Source organism: Octopus sinensis, linkage group LG4 (assembly GCF_006345805.1).
Source record: "Octopus sinensis linkage group LG4, ASM634580v1, whole genome shotgun sequence".
NCBI classification, from domain to species: domain Eukaryota; kingdom Metazoa; phylum Mollusca; class Cephalopoda; order Octopoda; family Octopodidae; genus Octopus; species Octopus sinensis.
Genome location: NC_043000.1, coordinates 33,131,633 through 33,154,132, shown reverse-complemented (window position 1 = coordinate 33,154,132; position 22,500 = coordinate 33,131,633). Strand labels below are relative to the sequence as shown.

General features: G+C 39.3%; 1 protein-coding gene across 3 annotated transcripts in view; it reads left to right on the top strand.

Moving 5' to 3' along the window:
* The window catches only part of LOC115210425 (paired box protein Pax-9-like), a 59,671-nt gene that overhangs the window by 18,559 nt on the left and 18,612 nt on the right, over positions 1–22,500 (top strand). Inside the window, exons 2-3 of one of the 3 annotated variants that reach the window (XM_036501962.1) lie at positions 11,261–11,481; positions 14,261–14,846. In XM_036501962.1, coding sequence (XP_036357855.1) covers positions 11,261–11,481; positions 14,261–14,846 — 807 coding nt within the window. Of the gene's footprint in view, positions 1–11,260; positions 11,503–14,260; positions 14,847–22,500 lie in introns of all 3 variants that reach the window. The other 2 variants (XM_036501961.1, XM_036501960.1) reach the window with 2 other exon arrangements.

Sequence of the window (22,500 nt, the reverse complement as noted above, 5' to 3'; positions counted from 1 at the left end):
CATGTATATTTACACACACACACACACACACACACACACCACACACATATATCAGTTGTAACGATAAAGTCAAACCAAATAGTGAGATGGAAGACATTCCTCAATTGATATGTATGTGTGTATGCGTGCGTGTTTGCACATATATACATATTGACATACACACGCATATATATATATGTGTGTGTGTATATATATATATGTTTGTGTAGTTGTTTCTATTATTTTGACGCCATTTTCTATATTTCCTTCGTTTACCAATCAACAAATTAAAATCTCAAAACTAAAAAAAAGCAAAAACACAATTCTTCTTGTCTTCTTAAGTTCCAACACCATCCTGGTATCATCCAACTGATGAACAAGTGATTGCAATGGAGCAGCGAATTCAATCCATTCTGTACTAATTAATCATGATACTGTATCGACCTGTGTGTTTGAGTGTGTCTATATGTATACTGACAGGTTGGTAGAGAGGGAAGCAGTGATTTTAATCTCAAATATGTAATTCAATTATATTTTCAATTCTGTTAGTCTGCGCGGTGTTTTCGGAATTGATTCAAATTCTTTTGCGATTTGATAAAAAATCTCCTCCTAGACACCCCACCCCACCTCACCAAAAAAGACAGTATTTGCTGCTGTCGATGCGAAGCAGGAAATGATTTAGCTTTGATTAAGTTGATTGAACACTATGCAAGTTGGTTTTTGACGTTTCCCTGGCTGGCTGGCTGGCTGGCTGGAGGGTGGGTGGGTAAGATGTTTGTTTAGTAACTATGTGATCCTTGGTTCGATCTCATTGCATGATAAACTGGCCTCTATGATTGCTTTGTGTTGACCATTGCTTTTGCTGACATGGACTGTGCAGAACTCTATCACAGTGGCATTTGAAGTTTCAACGTCAATGCGTGTGTGCGAGCGCGTGTGTATGCGTGTACTTGCGTCTGTGTGTGTGTGTGTGTGCGACGGGCTGCCATTCGTGTCCCACACTTACCGCTATGAAGGTATGTATATGTATATGTACACACACACACACTGACGCAAGTACACACATACACACGCGCTCGCACACACACACCTACTGGATCTAGCAACCATTTACATCGAAATGCCAACCAAGGAGATGTAAAACGCATGGATAATCATCAACTTCGACCAATTTGTAGTAGTAGAAATACTCATGATACAGCTAGCACGATAACAACGCCGGTAAATGGAGTCAGGGTTGCTTTATGTACAAATAAAAACGATAAATGCTCATGCAGAAATAAATAAAAATGTCCTTTGATGAATCTCTGTTTGAGTACAACTCTTGTATATAAATGTACCATGCACTCAAGGAGAAGGCTCTATGTTTACATTGGGCAGACGGCTGATTCATTTAAGAATCGTTGTTATAATCATGTTGCCAGCTTTAGGTCAATCAATAAGAGACATTCAACATCTTTGGCAGATTTTATATGGCGACTGATGGAGGCTAATACAAAATACATTTCTTGGTCCGTAGTTAGACATGCAAAACCATTCAGTGCAATTTCCAGGAGATGCCGTCTCTGCTCCGATGAATCCCTGTCTATTCTGTGAACTAACGAAAAGATACTTAATAGAATTTCTGAAAGACTATCGAGATGCCTACACGCATATAAATGTACTTTCGCACAATACAGTGAGAATGAATTTTGAGTAACCGTTAACTTAGTATAATTGTATTTTATATTACTTTAAGGTATCGCTGACAATTTTACTTTAAACCTCTCCGTTCTTCTACACACCTACTAAATATCTAACTCGCTTTGTAATCATGAGTGCGCCTAACCTCTCGTGTGCGTATGCTCACATTTTTGCTAATGCTTGTGTACTAGTGGTATGCAGCTTGCCCAAGGGCGTTCATACATCCTGTTTCTTTATTAGCCACAAGGGCCCAAACATAAAGGGGGACAATACAACCTGATTGGGGTCAGACACACAATGATTATATGACTTTTAAAATTATATAAAATCTAATGAAATTTAATGAGATACAACAAAGACAAAATACAAACATGAAATGAAGCAGAGAGATGGGTTACGCTCCGACCCCACGAGCCCCATTCTCCTACAGGAACCTTTGTATGCAGACTTATGACATGTTCACGAGGAATCTTTCATTCCCAGCACCCTCGCAACATGCAACCATCTTTCTTTGAACATTTTCTTTGGCAGGCATCTTCTCTCCAGCCTCACCTTCCTTTTAAGGTGGAAGATAAAAAATCTCACCAACCCGTGACCGGAGATGAGGTTGCCTGTCGCCAAACCTTTCATTCGCGGCTTCCATATCACCTCTTTCGCCATTGCTACTACTGCGAGAAAACATTGCTTACCTTCTTTCGTGAGAAAATCCGGTGGGTCAATTTTTACGATTGACTCAGACGACAGCTGTACTCTTCCCGAACCTGACAGCAGATGTTCTGCATAAGCCCACACTTCAGACACTCCCGGACACTAAACAATAGCGTGCAGGACGGTTTCCCTATCCTTTCCGCATCTTGGACAGTCGGCAGTACTAGTTCGACCGTGTCGTGCGAGCTTATCCCGAATAGGCAATGCTCCTCGGTAACATTGCCAGGCCAGGGATTTTTGGAAATTATCCAAACACCCCGGCCCGAATGTCCTTCGGAACAGACTGTCTAACTGGTTATCTCCGAGATCTAGGGTCTCCTCTTGGGTATCGTCGTTCCCAGCCACTACCAACCTGCTATAGAAAGATGTGGTGGTACCAAAACCGCTGGCATTACCCGAGCGATGGAACTGTATGAGTGCTTTAAGGCACTCCGTAAACCATGTACCCAACCTCGATCTACGAATGAACCAGCTTTCTTGTCCACTAAAACTAGTGAACCTGAGAAACATCCGTTTCACGAGCAGAGACCACACCTGTTCACCATTCAGGTGTAGCCAAAGATGCCTTAACCTCAGCGCATGTTTGCGCATCAACAGCCAAGGTATTTAACGGCTTCTGGCAGCAGATAGAACGCCTCACAATAGCAGTGGTGTCCTTCCGCAAAAAACGGAAGATCTACCTCTCCAACTTGCTCAACCACGAACCGGAACAGGGCACGACGGTTAGGCTGTAAATGATGACCGATACGATAAACACATTGGCCACCTCCGCCCTCCCTTTCAAGGATAGCCACCTCCAAGGCCAGGTCTTGACTATGCAGGTCACCTTTCTCGATACCTCTACCCAGTCCTTTTCTACCTGGAGGTCTGGTCCAAACCAAACTCCTAGCAGCTTAACCGGTCCCTCCGTCCAACGTCCCACGACGCTATCCGAAGGCATCGACTTGCCCCTCCAGGTGCCGAGTTGCAAGCCGACTGACTTTTCCCGTACGACCAAAAAACACACTTTTAACTTACTGCATAATGAGCGACATTTAAAAACTCTCTACATCCAACTTCGATTAGGAAATGCGTTTATGCATCCATATCTGTTAACGATTATTTTCAATACTTTTCTCGCCGGATTAAGTGTTCGTTTCTCTTTTTGTCTTCTGCAATTGACATTCTTTGGCTCTTCTATATATATGAAGAATTTTCCTCCGTCTGGCTGTTTTTCTCTCTACAAAACGGAAAGTTGCATTATGTAACTGTCATTTTAACGAGGTTTTTTTTATTTATTTATCATCCGATGAGATACGTCTGCACCACTGGATACTCCTGAACTAATTTTTGTGTGTCCCACAAGAGGAGTCGATGCTAGATGTGTCGAAACAATTGTTGTGATTAATAATATATTCTCGTATATTCCATCTTCTGTGTCTTCGTGGAGTCGTTTTAAGTAAGCCTTCATACAGATGGTCTGAAATATCCCACCTCATCGGGCCAACATCGCTCCGATAGTCATTTGCTAGAACGTTGTAAAACGTTCTGTCTACGTGGCATACTTCAAACCCGTCTTTACCATTTTTGCATTCAGTTCTTTTTAGTTTGTTTTGTTACTTTGTATTCGGCTCATTAACCCCGAGTTTGAGGTTCGAACCGCCATATACAGAACTTCTTTTTCTCTTGTTTCTTTTGTTTTTGATTTTTTTGGTTTTTCCATGTCTTCTTTGAGTTGGCATTTTTGCCAATTATTTTATATATATTTTAATCTTCCTTTTGCTACCAGCTTATCTCCCACTCCGTCTCTTCTTTATTTTCGCTCTCATTTTCTTCTTCTGTGCTTTCTTCTTCTGTTTTTCCATTCTCTGTAGTTTCGTCTTCCGAGTCTTCTTCATTGTTGTTCTCCTCTTTTTCTTTTTCTTCACCAATCTTGCATTCGGACCTAACATGGCCCTTCTTTCCACATTTAAAACATCTGGGTTTTCTACCTTCCACCGTGACTACTAACTTCGTATCCATTGTATCTATGACCTCTGGAATTTTTTCTAGGGTCATAGGCTCTGCTTGGATCAGCATTTTTATTGTCTGTCCAAGCCAGACCTTGTCTTCTGTTACTTCCGCAGAAAGAAGTGTGGTTTCTTCCTCTAAGTCGTACAGTACTGCCGCTATTAGCCATTCGGCATTCACCTCCGGTGGTACACAGCTTATCTTTATTCGGGAGGTAATCCTCCCCATATAATTCGGCAACAGTACCACCTCATCCGTTCGCAGGGGCTCCATCGAACACTTTTGCGCCTGTTCCACTGTTGACATCCTCACTTCAACAGTTGCGTATCTTTTTCCTCTGGCCAAATATTTGATGTCTTTCCAAATTGGCCTTAAACATTTTTCTACGTTTTTGTCATTTACATAGACAATTCTTTTCTTTTCCACGTTCATTGCAGGAAAATTGTCTGCCTTGAAATTGTATTTCAGATTTCGAAACAAATGAAAATCGTATGGATTAAGGTTTGCGAAAATAGGCTTGATGGAATATTTCTTCAAAACTATTTTCACGAATGGTAGTCTTTGTCGTGAAGAAACAGGACACTGGCACCCATCATTCTACGACACTTTGCCTTGCTGCAATCTCACAGCCATGGCAACATCATCAGCTTACGAAACCCCCGTTCATTTTTGTCTAAACTGTTTCATAGTCATTTAACACATTAGCTCCCACACGTCCTGCCGGTGGGTCGTGGTGGTATGTTAACGAATGTCACACGACCCACCAGCTACTCGTTTTTAAATTTCTTTCACATGGACTTTCTGAGAGCTGGAATGCTCCGATTGCTTTGGTTTGTGCTTTTATTACACTGAGAACAATTTTTTGTGGATTTTTTATATTATTTTCTTTTTTTCGTTTTCCTTCTGATTTCACCATGTAATGAGTTAAAATAAAAGATTGAGTAGTGAGAAAATTTTATTTGCCATTGAAACAAAAAATAGTTCTTTTTGAAAAAATTGGTATATTTTCCAATAGAAACGGAAGGGTTTGAAAAATATTCTACTTGCCAATAGAAAATACCCAAAATTTTTAATTCATCACGGGTAGGTCGTGTGATATCTAGGATGTGATATGGACTAGGGTACGACATGACCCTCCAGTGAGATATGGATATCTAACACTATTTATGTGATCCTTGTCTCGCATTAAGCCGCTCATGTCAAAATTTATTAAAACATCTTCAACACACTAATCGACATATACTCATTATGCGTATATATATATATATATATTTATTGCCCACAGGGGGCTAAACATAGAGGAGACAAACAAGGACAGACAAACGGATTAAGTCGATTATATCGATCCCAGCGCGTAACTGGTACTTAATTTATCGACCCCGAAAGGATGAAAGGGAAAGTCGACCTCGGCGGAAGTTGAACTCAGAACGCAGCGGCAGACGAAATACCGCTAAGCATTTTGCCCGGCGTGCTAACGATTCTGCCAGCTCGACACCCTATGCGTATATATATATATATCTATATATATATATATATATATATATGTATATATATATATATATATATATATATATATATATATATATATATATATATTATATATATATGTGTGTGTGTGTATGTGTATGTGTGTGTGTGTGTGTAGTGTGCATGGAGAAGTCCACAGATGCATCTATCTATCATCCCTTCATATGCATGCATGTCTGTGTGTGTGTGTGTGTGTGTGTGTGTGTGTGTGTGTGTGTGTGTGTGTGTATACACGCGCACACGTTTACGCAGAGTGCAGAGATTTTAGGGAAGGACTGATGAAATAATAATTGCGATGTTTTTCTAAATTTCTTGAAGACGTTAATGACAATTCGTGAAGGAACATCTCGAGTGAAGAAGACTTCAAGACTTGGTTCCATCATAGAATGACATCAGGAATAATATTGATCAAACGATAGATTGAGACGCATTACATCTCATGGTGTTTCAATCATCTCACATTTCCACCACCAGCAACAGCAACAACAACAACACTGTAGAAATAGAAGGAGCTTCTATGTGGCTGCCCTGTCTACTAGATATTACAGCTAAATCTCAAATTACACCCAATTTGAGATCTATCATCTATATCTAGCAGGCAAAGCAGCCATACGCACATACATACATACATACATACATACATACATACATACATACATACATATATTATACACGTGTGCACACACATATACACACATACATACGCACATACGCACACACACATTTGTGTGTGTGTGTGTGTGTATAGAAACACAGGAACGATGCATGGGAAAATCTAGTTTGATATGTATTGCCAAAAGAGTCAAAGCAGTTGTCTTTGATACGAGGTATACTCGACCAGAACTATTACGAAAGCAATACTATTACGACTTCTACTATTAAACTACTACTACCACTACTACTACTACTACTACTACTACTACTACTATTACTACTATTGGCATGCAGCGGTAGTAGTAGCAGTTTGGTGTCATAGGTAGTCATAACAAATTGTTTAATTTTTTTATCTTTAACCAAACTTTTGATTTTTTTTATCAAAGTATTGTGAGAGTTGCCTCCCCTGAAATCCACTTTCTATCGGAACGTGTTAACCTCGGTCAATTATTGATTGATTGATATATCGTATTTTAGTTCCATTTGGGGGATGATGGGGGGGGGGGTGAGTGTATAGCACGGTGGTGGTGGTGGGGATGGTGGTGGTGGGAATGGTGGTGATGGGTAGATTAATGAATCCATTCCATTCCTTTCTACAGTTAATTCTGCCAAATTCTTTTGTTTTTAACTTTCAGCTTTTAACACCCAACCCAACAATCCTCCAAGAATTGTTCGTAAAGTTTTTTCTATCAAACATTTCTGTCCTGCCGTCATCGCCGTCGTCGCCACCGCCGCCGCCGCCAGTTGATATTGTTGTTTAACCCTTGTCCGCTCTATACCTATTTCTTTACTACCCACAAGGGGCTAAACACAGAGCGGACAAACAAGGACAGACAAACGGATTAAGTCGATTACATTGACCCCCACTGTGTAACTGATACTTAATTTATCGACCCCGAAAGGATGAAAGGCAAAGTCGACCTCGGCGGAATTTGAACTCAGAACGTAGCGGCAGACTAAATACCTATTTCTTTATTACCCACAAGGGGCTAAACACAGAGCGGACAAACAAGGACAGACAAACGGATTAAGTCGATTACATTGACCCCACTGTGTAACTGGTACTTATTTAATCGACCCCGAAAGAATGAAAGGCAAAGTCGACCTCGGCGGAATTTGAACTCAGAACGTAGCGGCAGACTAAATACCAGTAAGTATTTCGTCCAGCGTGCTAACGTTTCTGCCAGATCGCCGCCTTTATACCGTTATCCGCTTTCCCATCAATGTGTGATCCATAGATCCATACTTCCACGATACACGCCTGTTTTTTTTTTTCTTTCTTCAGTATCAGTTTGATCATCGTTCGGCTGGCATTCCAGCCATGACCATTCTGATGTCATCGAGTCGACTACTTCAAATGTAATGTTTCCAAGGTCTCATTTCCGATCGTATCCCTTCTCTCTTCGGACAGTCAGTGGACGAGGCATTTAAGGGAGATTTCTTGCTTTCTTCATTTTTGTTGTTTTTACTTTCCGCATTCTCTCCGGCATTTTTGTTCTTCTCGCTTCCTAATTAGATAACATAGAGACGGTTGCTACGGCTACTTTTACTCATGGATGGGGTTGTCTGGTCGCTACTTTCTAGGCGTAGGTGTCATCTTTCATCTCTAAAAATGTCATCAGTTGCTGGGGAAAAACCTCATCATTCGCTTCTAGAACCTAAGGCGTACCAGATTTTCCAATGACTCCTGAAGCTGTAACCAGTGTGACAACTTCTAATACAACGACCGTCTTCATCTGCTCTCTTGTTACTAGTTCTTCAGAACAGACCCCCACCTTCCCCACCAGAGTGGATTTTCTTCCACAAATGAAGTAACTGGGCCATTTGCTCTCTACCGCTACTGCCATTGCTTTCTTTTTAGCACTAACGATCAAGCACGAAAAACATAAAATGTCCATGGCAAGTTCTCCAAGGAAGGGTTTTTTTTTCATATCATGTCAAGAAGGAAGGAGTGTTTTCATGTAATGTCAAGAAGCAAGGGCTGTTTTCATGTAATGTCATGAAGGAAGGGGTGTTTTCATGTAATGTCAAGAAGCAAGGGCTGTTTTCATGTCATGTCAAGAAGCAAGGGCTGTTTTCATGTCATGTCAAAAAGGGGTGTTTTCATGTCATGTCAAGAAGGAAGGGGTGTTTTCATGTAATGTCAAGAAGCAAGGGATGTTTTCATGTAATGTCAAGGAGGAAGGGGTTTTTTCATGTCATGTCAAGAAGCAAGGGGTGTTTTCATGTCATGTCAAGAAGCAAGGGATGTTTTCATGTCATGTCAAGAAGCAAGGGGTGTTGTCATGTCATGTCAAGAAAGAAGGGGTGTTTTCATGTAATGTCAAGAAGCAAGGGATGTTTTCATGTCATGTCAAGAAGCAAGGGGTATTTTCATGGCATGTCAAGAAGGGGTGTTTTCATGTCATGTCAAGAAGCAAGGGGTGTTTTCATGTCATGTCAAGAAGCAAGAGATGTTTTCATGTGTGATTGATATAATTGATGTTCCTCTTGGACAGACGCAATATGCTCGAACCTTTCCAGTTCTGATCTCTAAACATAAAAACATGGACCCAATGTCCAAGAGTATAAAACCTATTAAAGTGACTCCATGATTTGTTTAGGACTTTTTAAATTGACTCTGGAAGGAAGAAATAGAAAACTGACCTCGGCGTATTTTGAACTCAAAAAGATGTAACCAAACATCGACTCCGCCTCCCTGTGTATCCTTTGATACTGATTTATTGGAATGGCTCAAATCAACACATGGACACGTGTCTACACTCAACTGATTTAACCCTAGTAAAAAAAATTGTTTGAAGGCCGAAATGATGCGAAATGCAAGATGAATTGAACCAGGAAAGTGAGGAGATAACAACACGTAGACGTTTTACCTTGCATTTCGATATCTCGGTGTTATGACCCTTTCCTCAGGACATGACCTCAGGACATGACCCTTTCCTCAGGACATGGAGAAATGTCACAATCTTGTCCCACGTACATGAGAAACGATTTATTCCATCTCTCCTCTCCCCATGAAGAAAGGGCCCTAACCTCGAAACATTAAAACACAAAGCAGAACTTCGACTGATGTTCTTTCTTCAGTTTAGTATTTCGTTTCGCATTTTTTTCAGCCTTCAACAAGTTTCTGTCTAGAGTCAACAATTTACAATTCGATCTCTATTTTCTGCCGCCGTCTTCTTTTCTCTTCAATTAAAACAATATCCTACATTGGCTGATTGTAAGGAAAAAACAAAAACAAAAACAAGAAGCCAATACAGAGATGTTGGGGGATAATTTTGGGGCTTTCATATTGATAAGAATATTGATTTATCGATCTAAGTTCATTTCCTAACATTGTAGGTGATAAGCTGGGGGTGCTAGAAATAGCAGCTAAATCTCTCTCAGATCACATTCTAAGATTTTATTGGACGGCGATAAAGCAATGCTAGACTCATTGTGCTTAAAAAGACATACTAAACGGAATGATCATGGTTGCAGTTTCTTTGATTATAATTTTGCCCGACCAGAGCTGACCTGCACCTAAACAACATCAAGAACAACAACATTGCACCTGTTATTAAACCAAACGAAAACCATCGATGAATGTTTGGTCGAAGGACTCAGGACGAAGCCAGTACCCATCGGCGATTACAGAGCCTTTTAGGAGGAGGAGGAGGAGGGAGTTGCACTCATACTAGAAACTCGACCCGAAATGCTTGCAATACGGTGGACTCTACTAAAACCGCTTAAGGTGCAGCCAGGTGGTGGTGTCCAACCGAGCGACGATTTTGTGGTCACAGTTGCCATTCTTTACAAAAAGCAGTCATAACATTGAGATATTACTGCTTATTGCTGCCATCTCTCTACGGCAGACAATTATAACATCTTCCACCTCATTGTACATAAATGTCACAGTGGTAAATTATAACATTTCCATAGCGCTAGGGAGACACGGCTGCCACGTGTTAATGTTGCCTTAACCAAACACACTTGGAAACAATGACATGATGCAGAAAACTATCCCGTTTCGAGATATCACTTTAATTAAGACCCAATATCTCCAGGCAACGCACCCAAATTTCTTCTATTTCAATTCTATACTACTACAGCAACAACAGCAGCAGCATCCCCGACTTCGCTGAGCCTGGATGCGCATTCATCCATCCGTCGATGCTCTCGGTGTCGGGGGTTGACCTGCTTTCTCTTCTGCAGGTCTTACGAATAGCAAAGAACCATGTTTTGGACTTCTCCCACTAATGGGACGAAGACCGCTACGCTCAACAAACAAACAAACAGCAGCAGAAACACCAACGCTAATATGGCCACACGATCAAAATACGATGAAGATATTCGCTTTCCAATCATGTAGTTCAGGTTTCGATCTCACTGCGCTGCAGTGACCCCAGGAAAGTTCCTTCTACAATATCCTGGAGTCGATCTCGCCTAGCGACTGAGATTGGGCTGATGAAACCTGAAGGACGACCTTAATCCATGGCTACAATTGGTCTTTTGGTGAGATCAATAATTCCACCAGATGGAGTATAGATATCTGAGCCAAACTCCAATCGCAGAATAACTTATTCCTGATACGTATTCCCTGATTCCCTTTCCTCCCTCCAGTTCCCCTGACCCACGGGACCCACCCTTCGACCAGTCAACATCATTAAAAAAATATCGATACGTTTTCTTTTCTTTCCCCTTTTGAAACGGTTTCTTTTATTTCTGTTCGCTTTTACAGGTCAGACGGGTGTGAACCAGTTGGGCGGTGTCTTTGTCAATGGTCGACCTCTTCCCGATCACATCAGACGACGAATAGTGGAGTTAGCACAGATGGGCGTACGGCCATGTGACATCTCGCGGCAACTTCTCGTCTCACACGGCTGTGTTAGTAAGATACTGACGAGATTTTACGAGACAGGTTCCATCAAGCCTGGTTCTATTGGTGGCAGTAAGCCGAAGGTGAGGGTAAATATCAGTTTTGTGAGTATAGTTTCCGACATTCTTTCCAATGAATCTTTCTTTCTCTCTCTCTTTCTTTCTCTCTCTTTCTTCCTTTCTTTCTTTCTTTCATTCTTTAATTCTCTTTTTCTCTAATTCTTTAAATCTTTCTTTCTTTCATTCTTTCTTTTCCTTTCCTCCTTCTTCACTTACTTTCCCTTCTTTCCTTCTTTAACCCACCTCCCCCATCCTTCCCTCCACTTCGGCATAATCCTATGATATCTCTCTCTCTCTTTTAAAGATCGTTTCCCGCTTCCCTCCATCTTCCTTCTCCCTGCGCTGACCGTTTTCCCTAATCTTAACTAATATCAACCTCAGGGTGGGAGGAAGAGGAACACAGTTTTCTCTTTAAACCTAACATAGAGACGACGAGGGTTCATCGACAATTGAATATCATTACAAAGATCAATATCTATCTATCTATCTATCTATCTATCTATCTATCTATCTATCTATCTATCTATCTATCTATCTATCTATCTATCTGTCTGTCTGTATACCTGTCTGTCTGTCTGTCTATCTATCTATCTATCTATCTATCTATCTATCTATCTATCTATCTATCTATCTATCTATCTACCTACCTACCTACATACATACATACATACCTATCTATCTATCTATCTATCTATCTATCTATCTATCTATCTGTCTGTTTGTCTGTCTATTTGTCTATCTATCTACCTATATATCTATCTGTCAGTATGTCTGTATGTCTGTCTATTTGTCTAACTATCTTTCTACCTGTCTGTCTGTCAGTCTGTCTGTCTGTCTGCCTGTCTGTCTGTCCATTTATCTCTTGCGCAATATATGAAAATCGGAGGCATGTGTTATGAGAGAGAGCATGCATGTGGTCAGAAATCGAAACAGCGTAAAAGAAGAACCAAAGAGAGATTGCGTGGGGAGGCGTGGGAGGAGGCAGCCCAGACAATAAACTACCACGTGACCAACCGACTGGAGAAGTCAGCGCTCCTGTTTCGTGTATTAATGTTATTACATTGTAAACCTGGTGTTATAATGTTCTAATATCGTTATATGATTGATATAAGGTTACCTTAATTGTATGTGCGTGTCGTGTACACATACAAAGTGCGGAAAAATGAAGCTTCCCGGATTCACCCATCTTGATAAAAGTTTCACGAGCAACCAGACCATATGCACCAGACCATGTGCACCAGACCATGATGAGTGAGGGAAATAAAGAAGACGTTGAGAGACCCCCATTGCCCCGACCAGCCTAACGTCACCAATGTCTCACCAAAGGTCTTGTAAAGTGTGGAAGTTTTTCTGCACCACACTGTATATTTCTGATATATACAAATGAAACCTGTGTGCTTAATTAACATGAGACCATACGGTTCTACTAGCTGTAACATAAGGAAATAAACTATTCGGTTAATCAGTTTAAATTGATTAACACTACGCCTAATTATGTGAATAATTTCTTTAATAATTATATTAATTAAGAATTTCATTATAATAATTCTTACTACTGTAGCCACAAAGACTGTATTTTTTGTGAAGGGGCAAGTCGATTACATCGACCCCAGTATTCAACTGGTACTTATTTTATCGCTCTTGAAAGATGAAAGGCAAAGTCGACTTCGGTTGCATTTGAGCTCAGAATGTAAAGACGGACGAAATGTCACTAAGCATTTTGTCCGGCGTACTAACAATCCTGAACCTCGCCACCTTTTATATAATTATAATAATGATGATGATCGCTTTCATAACTTCTGAAATTGCTTTCTTTTCATAAGTTACATATATTTAATTAATTGATAAATTGATTAATTAATCAATCCTAATAAGGGCTTGTAAACTTCGTTTCCGTTCAGTTTACTATAAATTTCAATATGTTGTTTCGTACAACCACAACATCATATGTTGCTCAAGTCTACCTTAGTTAATTTATCAAAATAGATCCTGATTAGAAACGCACACAGCTATCATACTACAGCCCTACAACGAGTTTTGAGTTTAATGATACCCCAAAAGAAGCCACATCTACCCAGGTTTAGCAAATGGAACACAAATATTTGTTGCTTTGTCTGAGAAGAATGGAATAAGCACTAAAAGCTGGGATGTTCCTGGAAAATGGTTTTATTTCCATTAAATGACCGGGAAATGAAAAACAAATGCCTCATATAAAGCAAAAAAAATGTACGAAATAAATCGGTTACAAGAACAAGGTCTTGTCTCACAGAGTATAAAGAGAAAAGAATCGAAGAGATACACATGGCGGTTATATGTTTGTGTGTGTGTAGGATCGAGGTGTAGGAAGAAAGTTAGCTTCAAGTGATCCGTTGTAAATATAAAAAGCAACTTTCAGTGACAATAGTGGTTTATTGAGACGGAAGGTTATAGATTTTTTTTTTTTCGTATCGAGGAACATAAGCTGAAATATTGTAGATAGTCCATCAGTGTCTGGCGACGACAAAGTCTGTGTCTCTCGGCGATGACATCGCTTGTGACTCCACACACACACACATTCATATACATATAGGCAGACATATATGTGTTGTAAGTATGTATGTATGTATTGGACTTGTAAATGATCAATGATTATAATGACCGAAACATATAAAACAGGTTTATATTTGCATTGATTTTTGTTACAAATATAATTACAGAACATTATTAATTAATTATGTCTTTGAAATTGTCCAATATTTTCATAATGTCTACATTTTAATTTTTCTATCTCACTCTTTTTCTCTTTTAAATTTCAACATTAAAGCAAGTGGCGACACCTCTGGTTGTTCGTAAGATTTTGAACTTTAAGCAAGAAAACCCGTCGATATTCGCCTGGGAAATCCGTGATCGGCTTTTGGCTCAACGAATCTGTGATGAACAATCAATACCGAGTGTCAGCTCAATCAACCGCATCCTTCGAAATGCCAACGCTTTCGTTGGCGGAGATTGTGATTCCCCTTCTTCCGGTCTCAACCAACAATCCCTCAGTCTACAATCTCCGAAATGCTTTATGGCGGCTGCTGCAGCTTCTACCTCAAATGTACCAGCCCGTCCGGGTTCAAATCCATCTGGCCCCGGTCTACCGCCAACCGCTGGACTTGCAACAGCAGCTCTGTTTCCACATCCGGCTTATACGAACAACTTCCTGCCCATACCAGGACTTTCCTACCCGAAACTGGTGCAAGTTTGCAGCAACGGATCATCGACGAATGGAGGAAGTATGGAAGTTGAATGTTCAACCAGTCCATCACCGCGTGATTCAACGGGCAGTGACAAAGATGTTGACATTAACAACGGTGAAGACGATTCGCCGATGCCCACTAAACGGAAATCCAGTCACATCACTTCCGGTAAGTGTAACATTGATATATTTCGATATTATTAATGACTGCAATGGAATAACGGGAAGCTGTGTGAGCTGCGTGATCTATTGTAGTGTCTCTATGACTGTGTTAATACATCGAGCTCAAACTAAATGTTATTAACTCACATCGACGCAGCCACGGCTCTAATGCCATATGTATTAGACAGCTGATATGGTTCATTCGAAAATAATTAGTTAATTTATGATAATTAATTGTTACGTATTTGATTCAAACGTAAACAAATGTTCCACAGTTGTTTGATTAATTAATTTAATTAGTTTAAATTTCCATGGTTCCAATAATGAAAGGACTCACCAACCATGTGTTGTTTTTCTACATTTCTGCATATATTTAAAGCTATTATCATTGTTGTATAGAATTAATTTTATTATCTAGTATTAAGTAATTAATACAGTTCTATATTTAAGAGATGAGGAATTATGTACATTATTTACATTATTTACATTTGACGGATATTTGTTCTCATCTTGTTTCGGCTGATATACCCTCCAGCCTTCATCAGGTGTCTTGGGGAAATTTCGAACCTGGGTTCTCATACCTAAGGTATTTTTCGATGTTGTTTTCGGAATCTAGGGGTTATTAGCCCACGCTCTTGACTACGCCATATGTCCAGGCAGTGACCTGAATAATAATAATAATAATAATAATTAATAATAATAATAATAATAATAATAATAATGATAATAATAATGCCCTGATGCAGTACCAGGCAGTGGCTCTCATGGCTTCTGATCTTAACTGATTGGAAGTGTTATCATGTACATTGTTTTGTCTTGGTATAAAAGATGGGCTACAGCAAATATTCTGCTCAATACCACAGATTTGCTTGTTAGTTGTTTGACCTTAACCAGTTGAGCATGTCCCTTAGTGGCTGACGATATGTGCATCTCTGATCACGAGCAGAAGTAGTGGGGGAGCATCATAGCCATGTGTTGAGAAGGATTCTTTGGGGTTTGAATAATTCACCTCTGGAAACATGGGTGTTTCGTTCAACATCCTTAAACAACCCTTATTCAGGGACCTTTTGAGCGGGATGGGTTACTCGATCTGAAGAAAATTCTAACTGGGCCCCACCTGCAAGGTCATGTGCTGTTTATCTTGATATGAGATCACCATGTCGCGCACATATGGCTGTAATGCATGTGCCTGGTGTACCCTTATCAGACGGGTAGTCATGATGGGTATACTGGGCTTCGTATATTTTACCCCAGTGTCACTTTGATGGCATGCTCTGCTCGCTCACTCAATAATAATAATAATAATGATAATAATAATAATAATAATAATAATAATAATATAATAATAAATAATAATAATAATAATAATGATAATAATAATAATAATAATAATAATAATAATAATAATGCCCTGATGCAGTACCAGGCAGTGGCTCTCATGGCTTCTGATCTTAACTGATTGGAAGTGTTATCATGTACATTGTTTTGTCTTGGTATAAAAGATGGGCTACAGCAAATATTCTGCTCAATACCACAGATTTGCTTGTCAGTTGTTTGACCTTAACCAGTTGAGCATGTCCCTTAGTGGCTGACAATACGTGCATCTCTGATCACGAGCAGAAGTAGTGGGGGAGCATCATGGCCATGTGTTGAGAGGGATTCTTTGAGTTTGAATGGTTCACCTCTGGAAACATGGGTGTTTCGTTCAACATCCTAAAGCAACCCTTATTCAAGGACCTTTTGAGCAGGATGGGCTACTCAACCTGAAGAAAATTCTAACTGGGCCCCACCTGCAAGGTCATGTGCTGTTTATCTTGATATGAGATCACCATGTCGCGCACATATGGTTGTAATGCATGTGCCTGGTGTACCCTTATCAGACGGGTAGTCATGATGGGTATACTGGGCTTCGTATATTTTACCCCAGTGTCACTTTGATGGCATGCTCTGCTCGCTCACTCAATAATAATAATAATAATAATAATAATAATAATAATAATAATAATAATAATAATAATAATAATAATAATAATAATAATAATAATAATAATAATAATGCCCTGATGCAGTACCAGGCAGTGGCTCTCATGGCTTCTGATCTTAACTGATTGGAAGTGTTATCATGTACATTGTTTTGTCTTGGTATAAAAGATGGGCTACAGCAAATATTCTGCTCAATACCACAGATTTGCTTGTCAGTTGTTTGACCTTAACCAGTTGAGCATGTCCCTTAGTGGCTGACAATACGTGCATCTCTGATCACGAGCAGAAGTAGTGGGGGAGCATCATGGCCATGTGTTGAGAGGGATTCTTTGGAGTTTGAATGGTTCACCTCTGGAAACATAGGTGTTTCGTTCAACATCCTAAAGCAACCCTTATTCAAGGACCTTTTGAGCAGGATGGGCTACTCAACCTGAAGAAAATTCTAACTGGGCCCCACCTGCAAGGTCATGTGCTGTTTATCTTGATATGAGATCACCATGTCGCGCACATATGGTTGTGATGCATGTGCCTGGTGTACCTTTATCAGACGGGTAGTCATGATGGGTATATTGGGCTTCGTATATTTTACCCCAGTGTCACTTTGATGGCATGAACTGCTCTCTCACTCAATAATAATAATAATAATAATAATAATAATAATAATAATAATAATAATAATAATAATAATAATGATAATAATAATAATGATAATAATAATAATAATAATAATAATAATAATAATAATAATAATAATAATAATAATAATAATAATAATAATAATAACATCGAAAAATACCTTAGGAATGAGAACCCAGGTTCGAAATTTCCCCAAGATACCTGATGAAGGCTGGAGGGTATATCAGCCGAAACGTTGTGTTAACAACAAACAAGATGAGGACAAATATCCGACAAATGTATATAATGTAAGTAATTAATGTTAATAATTGCTGTTTGATAGCAGAAGCGGTGGAGAGCAACTTTACCTATTTTAATCTCTGACTATTTCGTGTTTAGATCTCATACGGATCGCCTTCATCTTTCCTCGGTCTAGAGCAGCCATCTTTTGATGTCGATTCAGATTATGCTTTCGGTAACCCTTAGTCTTCTATTTAATACCATTTTCAAAGAAACTGCATTATAACTGTCGCTATTAATAAATGAACAGAGTTGAGTCTCCCTCGGTTACAGGTTCAAATCCTATTGAGATGGATTCAATATTCTTCTAGGAAAATATTTGTGCAAAGCCAAAACTCATTAAAGCAGACCTAAGTCAAGACATTCCATTCGTGACCATCCAGTCTTTTAGTATATCTAGTAGCGGTTGTCGTGATTGTTGTCGCAATGTTAGTGTTGTTACTGGTTGTCGAAGTATTGCTCGCAGAGGAGGAGATGGTGGTGGAGTGATGTGGAGAAGGGGGTAATGGGGGATGAGTGTGGCGGTGGCGGGTTAGTGGTTGAGATGTTGATAGTAATGATGCTTACAGAGGTGGTGGTGGTGGTGGTGGCGGCGGTAATGATGATACATAATCAATTTAAGTCAAATTAATTAATAAACCCAGATTACCCGGAATGTTAATCAGGAAACCGTTACTGATTTAATGCGTAGCCGTATTTCGTCTGCCGTTACTGATTTAAAGATGCAGTATAAAAACACAGCTGAGACGAAAATGATAAAGGGTGCGATGCCGAACACCCGGGGTGGGGCATGACTTACGCTGTTTAAGTAGCTTCTTGTTGGGCTTCGGATCTCGTGAGATTGTGGCTGGCAGAAACGTTAGCACGCCGGGCGAAATGCGTAGCCGTATTTCGTCTGCCGCTACGTTCGGAGTTCAAATTCCGCCGAGGTCGACTTTGCCTTTCATCCTTTCGGGGGTCAATTAAATAAGTACCAGTAACGCACTGGGGTCGATATAATCGACTTAATCCGTTTGTCTGTCCTTGTTTGTCCTCTCTGTGTTTAGCCCCTTGTGGGTAGTAAAGAAATAGGTATTGAAATTGAGATGGATAGCAGAAGGGTGATTGGTGAACTGAAGGAGGAAGCGGAAGGTAGTTGATGATGGAGAGAAAGGCCAATAGGGAGATCAATGAACAAATCGTCAGTAAAACATACACGGTGAGCAGCGGGGTGTAAAAGGGGGCATGGTGTGGTCCTTAAGAATCTTATTATTTCATCATATCGTCAATGGAGGTTGGCACCGTGAGGGAGAGCGGCATTATCGAAGTCAGAGAGGTTGTTAGGGCTATCTAGCTTCTCGACAATTGAATAAGGCATGACCCCTGGCTGGCGTTCTTTATACAATGCATACATAAGTGTGTGTGTGTGGTGTGTGTGTGTGTTGTGTGTGTGTGTGTGTGTGTGTATTTATAAATGTTTAAACAACCCTAAGGCTGTTTAAATTATGGAGAAGAAGAACGACCACATAGGTCATTTTTCAATAATAACTTTAATTATATAATTTTTATAATATGGTATCTAATTGAAGACTACATTATTATTATAAAAAATAATATATGATTAAAGTTTATATATATATAGGAGAGAAATAGGCATTCAGAATGCTGGATGATTGTATATAAATATATATATATTTATTTACATATCACATATTATTTCTTCAAATCACATATTTAATTACATATTTAAGCGCTTTCAACCACTACTGTAGTCTCATCAGAAATGTCAGTTTGTAGAGTTTTGCCTGTTTTTATATTATTGGTGAATGAAGTGGGGAGAGAGAGAGGAGTGTGTGTGTGTGTGTGTGTGTGTATAATGGGGAATAGAAGGAGGAAGAAGGTGAAAGAGAGAGAATATGGGTGTGTGTGTTTTAAAAATGTGTTTTTTCTCTTTTTTCTTTTTTCTTCTTTAAATCTGTACATCACCCCCAATATTTCTTATATATATATAGAGAGAGAGAGAGATAGATAGATAGATAGATAGATAGATAGATAGATAGATAGATAGATAGATAGATAGATAGATATAGGGCGGCGAGCTGGCAGAAACGTTAGCACGCCAGGCGAAATGCGTAGCCGTATTTCGTCTGCCATTACGTTCTGAGTTCAAATTCCGCCGAGGTCGACTTTGCCTTTCATCCTTTCGGGGTCGATAAATTAAGTACCAGTTACGCACTGGGGTCGATGTAATCGACTTAATCCGTTTGTCTGTCCTTGTTTTTCCTCTCTGTGTTTAGCCCCTTGTGGGTAGTAAAGAAATAGGTATTTCGTCTGCCTTTACGTTATGAGTTCAAATCTCGCGGCGGTTGACTTTGCCTTTCATCCTTTTGAGCTCGACAAAATTAGTACCAGTTACGCACTGGGGTCGATGTAATCGAATTAATCCCTTTCCCCCAAATCTGAGGTCTTGTGCTTCCAGTAGAAAGAATTATTATCTATTTATCTATGTGTGTGTGTGTGTCTATATATGTATATATATATATATATGTTTATGTCGGTGGGGGAGGGGTAGATATATACATACATGAACGTATAATTCTTTTCAAAGTCTAAATGAGTTATGGAAAAGTAGATAATTTTCTTATGTAAAAAATAAAAATGAAACAAAATAAAAGAAGAGAATAAATACGAAAAAAAATCTTGAAGTCCAGAATGTTCTTTAGTTTGCTGTCGTTTTAATAAAACCGTTAATGTTTCATTAGAAAATTTCACCTGCGTTCATTTAATAACCCCTCCCCCCTTCATAAATGCATATAGAATATACAAGTACACACTTATATTTATACTTTATACATATATATATATATATAAACGTATATATATATATGTAAAGACGGATATACATACATATAAACGTATATAAATGTAAAGACTGATATATATATATATATATATATATATATATATATATATATTATATATATATATAGAGAGAGAGAGAGAGAGAGAGAGAGAGAGAGAGACGTACAAGCACGAATAAACGCACACATAAATATATATGTATGTATATATATATATATATATAATATATATATATATATATATGCGTGTGCAATAGACAGATAGATTACTCGACGGACAGTTCAATAAATAGGTAGATTTATCTAGTTATCTAACTGATGGAGAGAGAGAGAGAGAATATACATACATACATACCCGCGAATACCTCACTCTTGAGAAAATGCTAATAAAGTCTGGAAAGTGTAAAAAAGCGTTTAAAAGAGACAAAAGAAAAAGAAAACAAGAAAGAAGATGACGTTGAAAGAATTTTAAGGTCCAGAAACTTCTTTATGTTTCAGGCCTCTTGATAGAAACGTGAAGGGAGCAGAAGCAAATTTCAGCTGCATCCATTAATGGAGTCCGTTGTTGTTGTTGTTGTTGTTGTTGTTGTTGCTGTTGGTTCGTCTCGTCTGGTTTCCATCTACACTTACCATCGTCTTCTGCACTGTAATTGGTTAATATCGTTCCGGCACAAGTGGAAATTCAGTTCTCGCTGATTGCATGGAGACACGCCATGCTAGAATTGTCATCGCCACGGTTGAATGATTCCATGCTGGTGATGGAGGGGGAGCGAGGAGGGGTAGCGGTGAGGTCCGGGAGCTGTTTGTTCTGTATCAGTGTTTCTTAGCTCACACCTCCGAGACTCAGAGACATAAAATGGCAATTAAGAATGGTAGCGTTAACCACGACTACAGCGACAACATAACCACCACCACCACCACCACCACCACCACCACCACCACTACCACCAACACCAACACCAACAACAACAGCAACAGCAACAATGGTAATAAGTTGCCATGTTTATAAATATAGATAAATACAATGGAAAGATTTCTATAAAATGCAATTACATGTCTACACATGTTCAAACAGTAATGTTTATGCGAAAACATAAGGAGAGAGAGAGAGAGAGAGGAGAGAGAGAGAGAGAGAGAGAGAATCGGAAAAAGAGGAAGAGAGAGGGAAAATAGGGAATCAAAAAGAGACACACAGACAGGCAGACACAGGACAGACAGAGTGCATATTTATACAAACACACACACACACGCACTTATGTTTGTGTGAATATATATATATATATTATACACATACACACACATACTCACACACACACACACATATATATATATATATATATATATATCAACACATACCTCCTGGCATATATAAACATACACTTACTATTGTAAACATCAATAACTCCTACCCTGCCCCGCCCACCTCTTCGATTGCTTCCATTTCAGTTATTCTTCAATATTTCACCAAAATCTTCTGATGGTTCTTTATTTTCTCAAGTGTTTTCCTCGTGTGACAATTGTTCTGAGCATGCGCAGTCGAGACCCTTTCATTTCTTGTTTTGGTTCCAATTTTCTCTGTTATGCTGACATTAAAACTTCTCAATAAATGCAACGTCTGTCTCTCCCTCCCACCGTTTGTGCCTCTATATATGCGTATATACATGTAGAAAGAGAGAGTATAAATAGAGTATAATGAAGTTGCTGTGTAAAGGGGAAAACCAACGTTTCGGACAGAGTCTTTCATCATGGAAAAGGTGACAGGACTCAAATGAATTTCTCTTGTCAACTTTTCCTTGAAGAAGGACGTTATCCGAAACGTTGGGGTTTTCTCTCTCCATTGCAAATTTACTGGGCTCCTTTCGCCGATTTTACTAATGAATGTCTTGCTGACACTGACCAACACCAGTCTCTTCAGATTCTCTC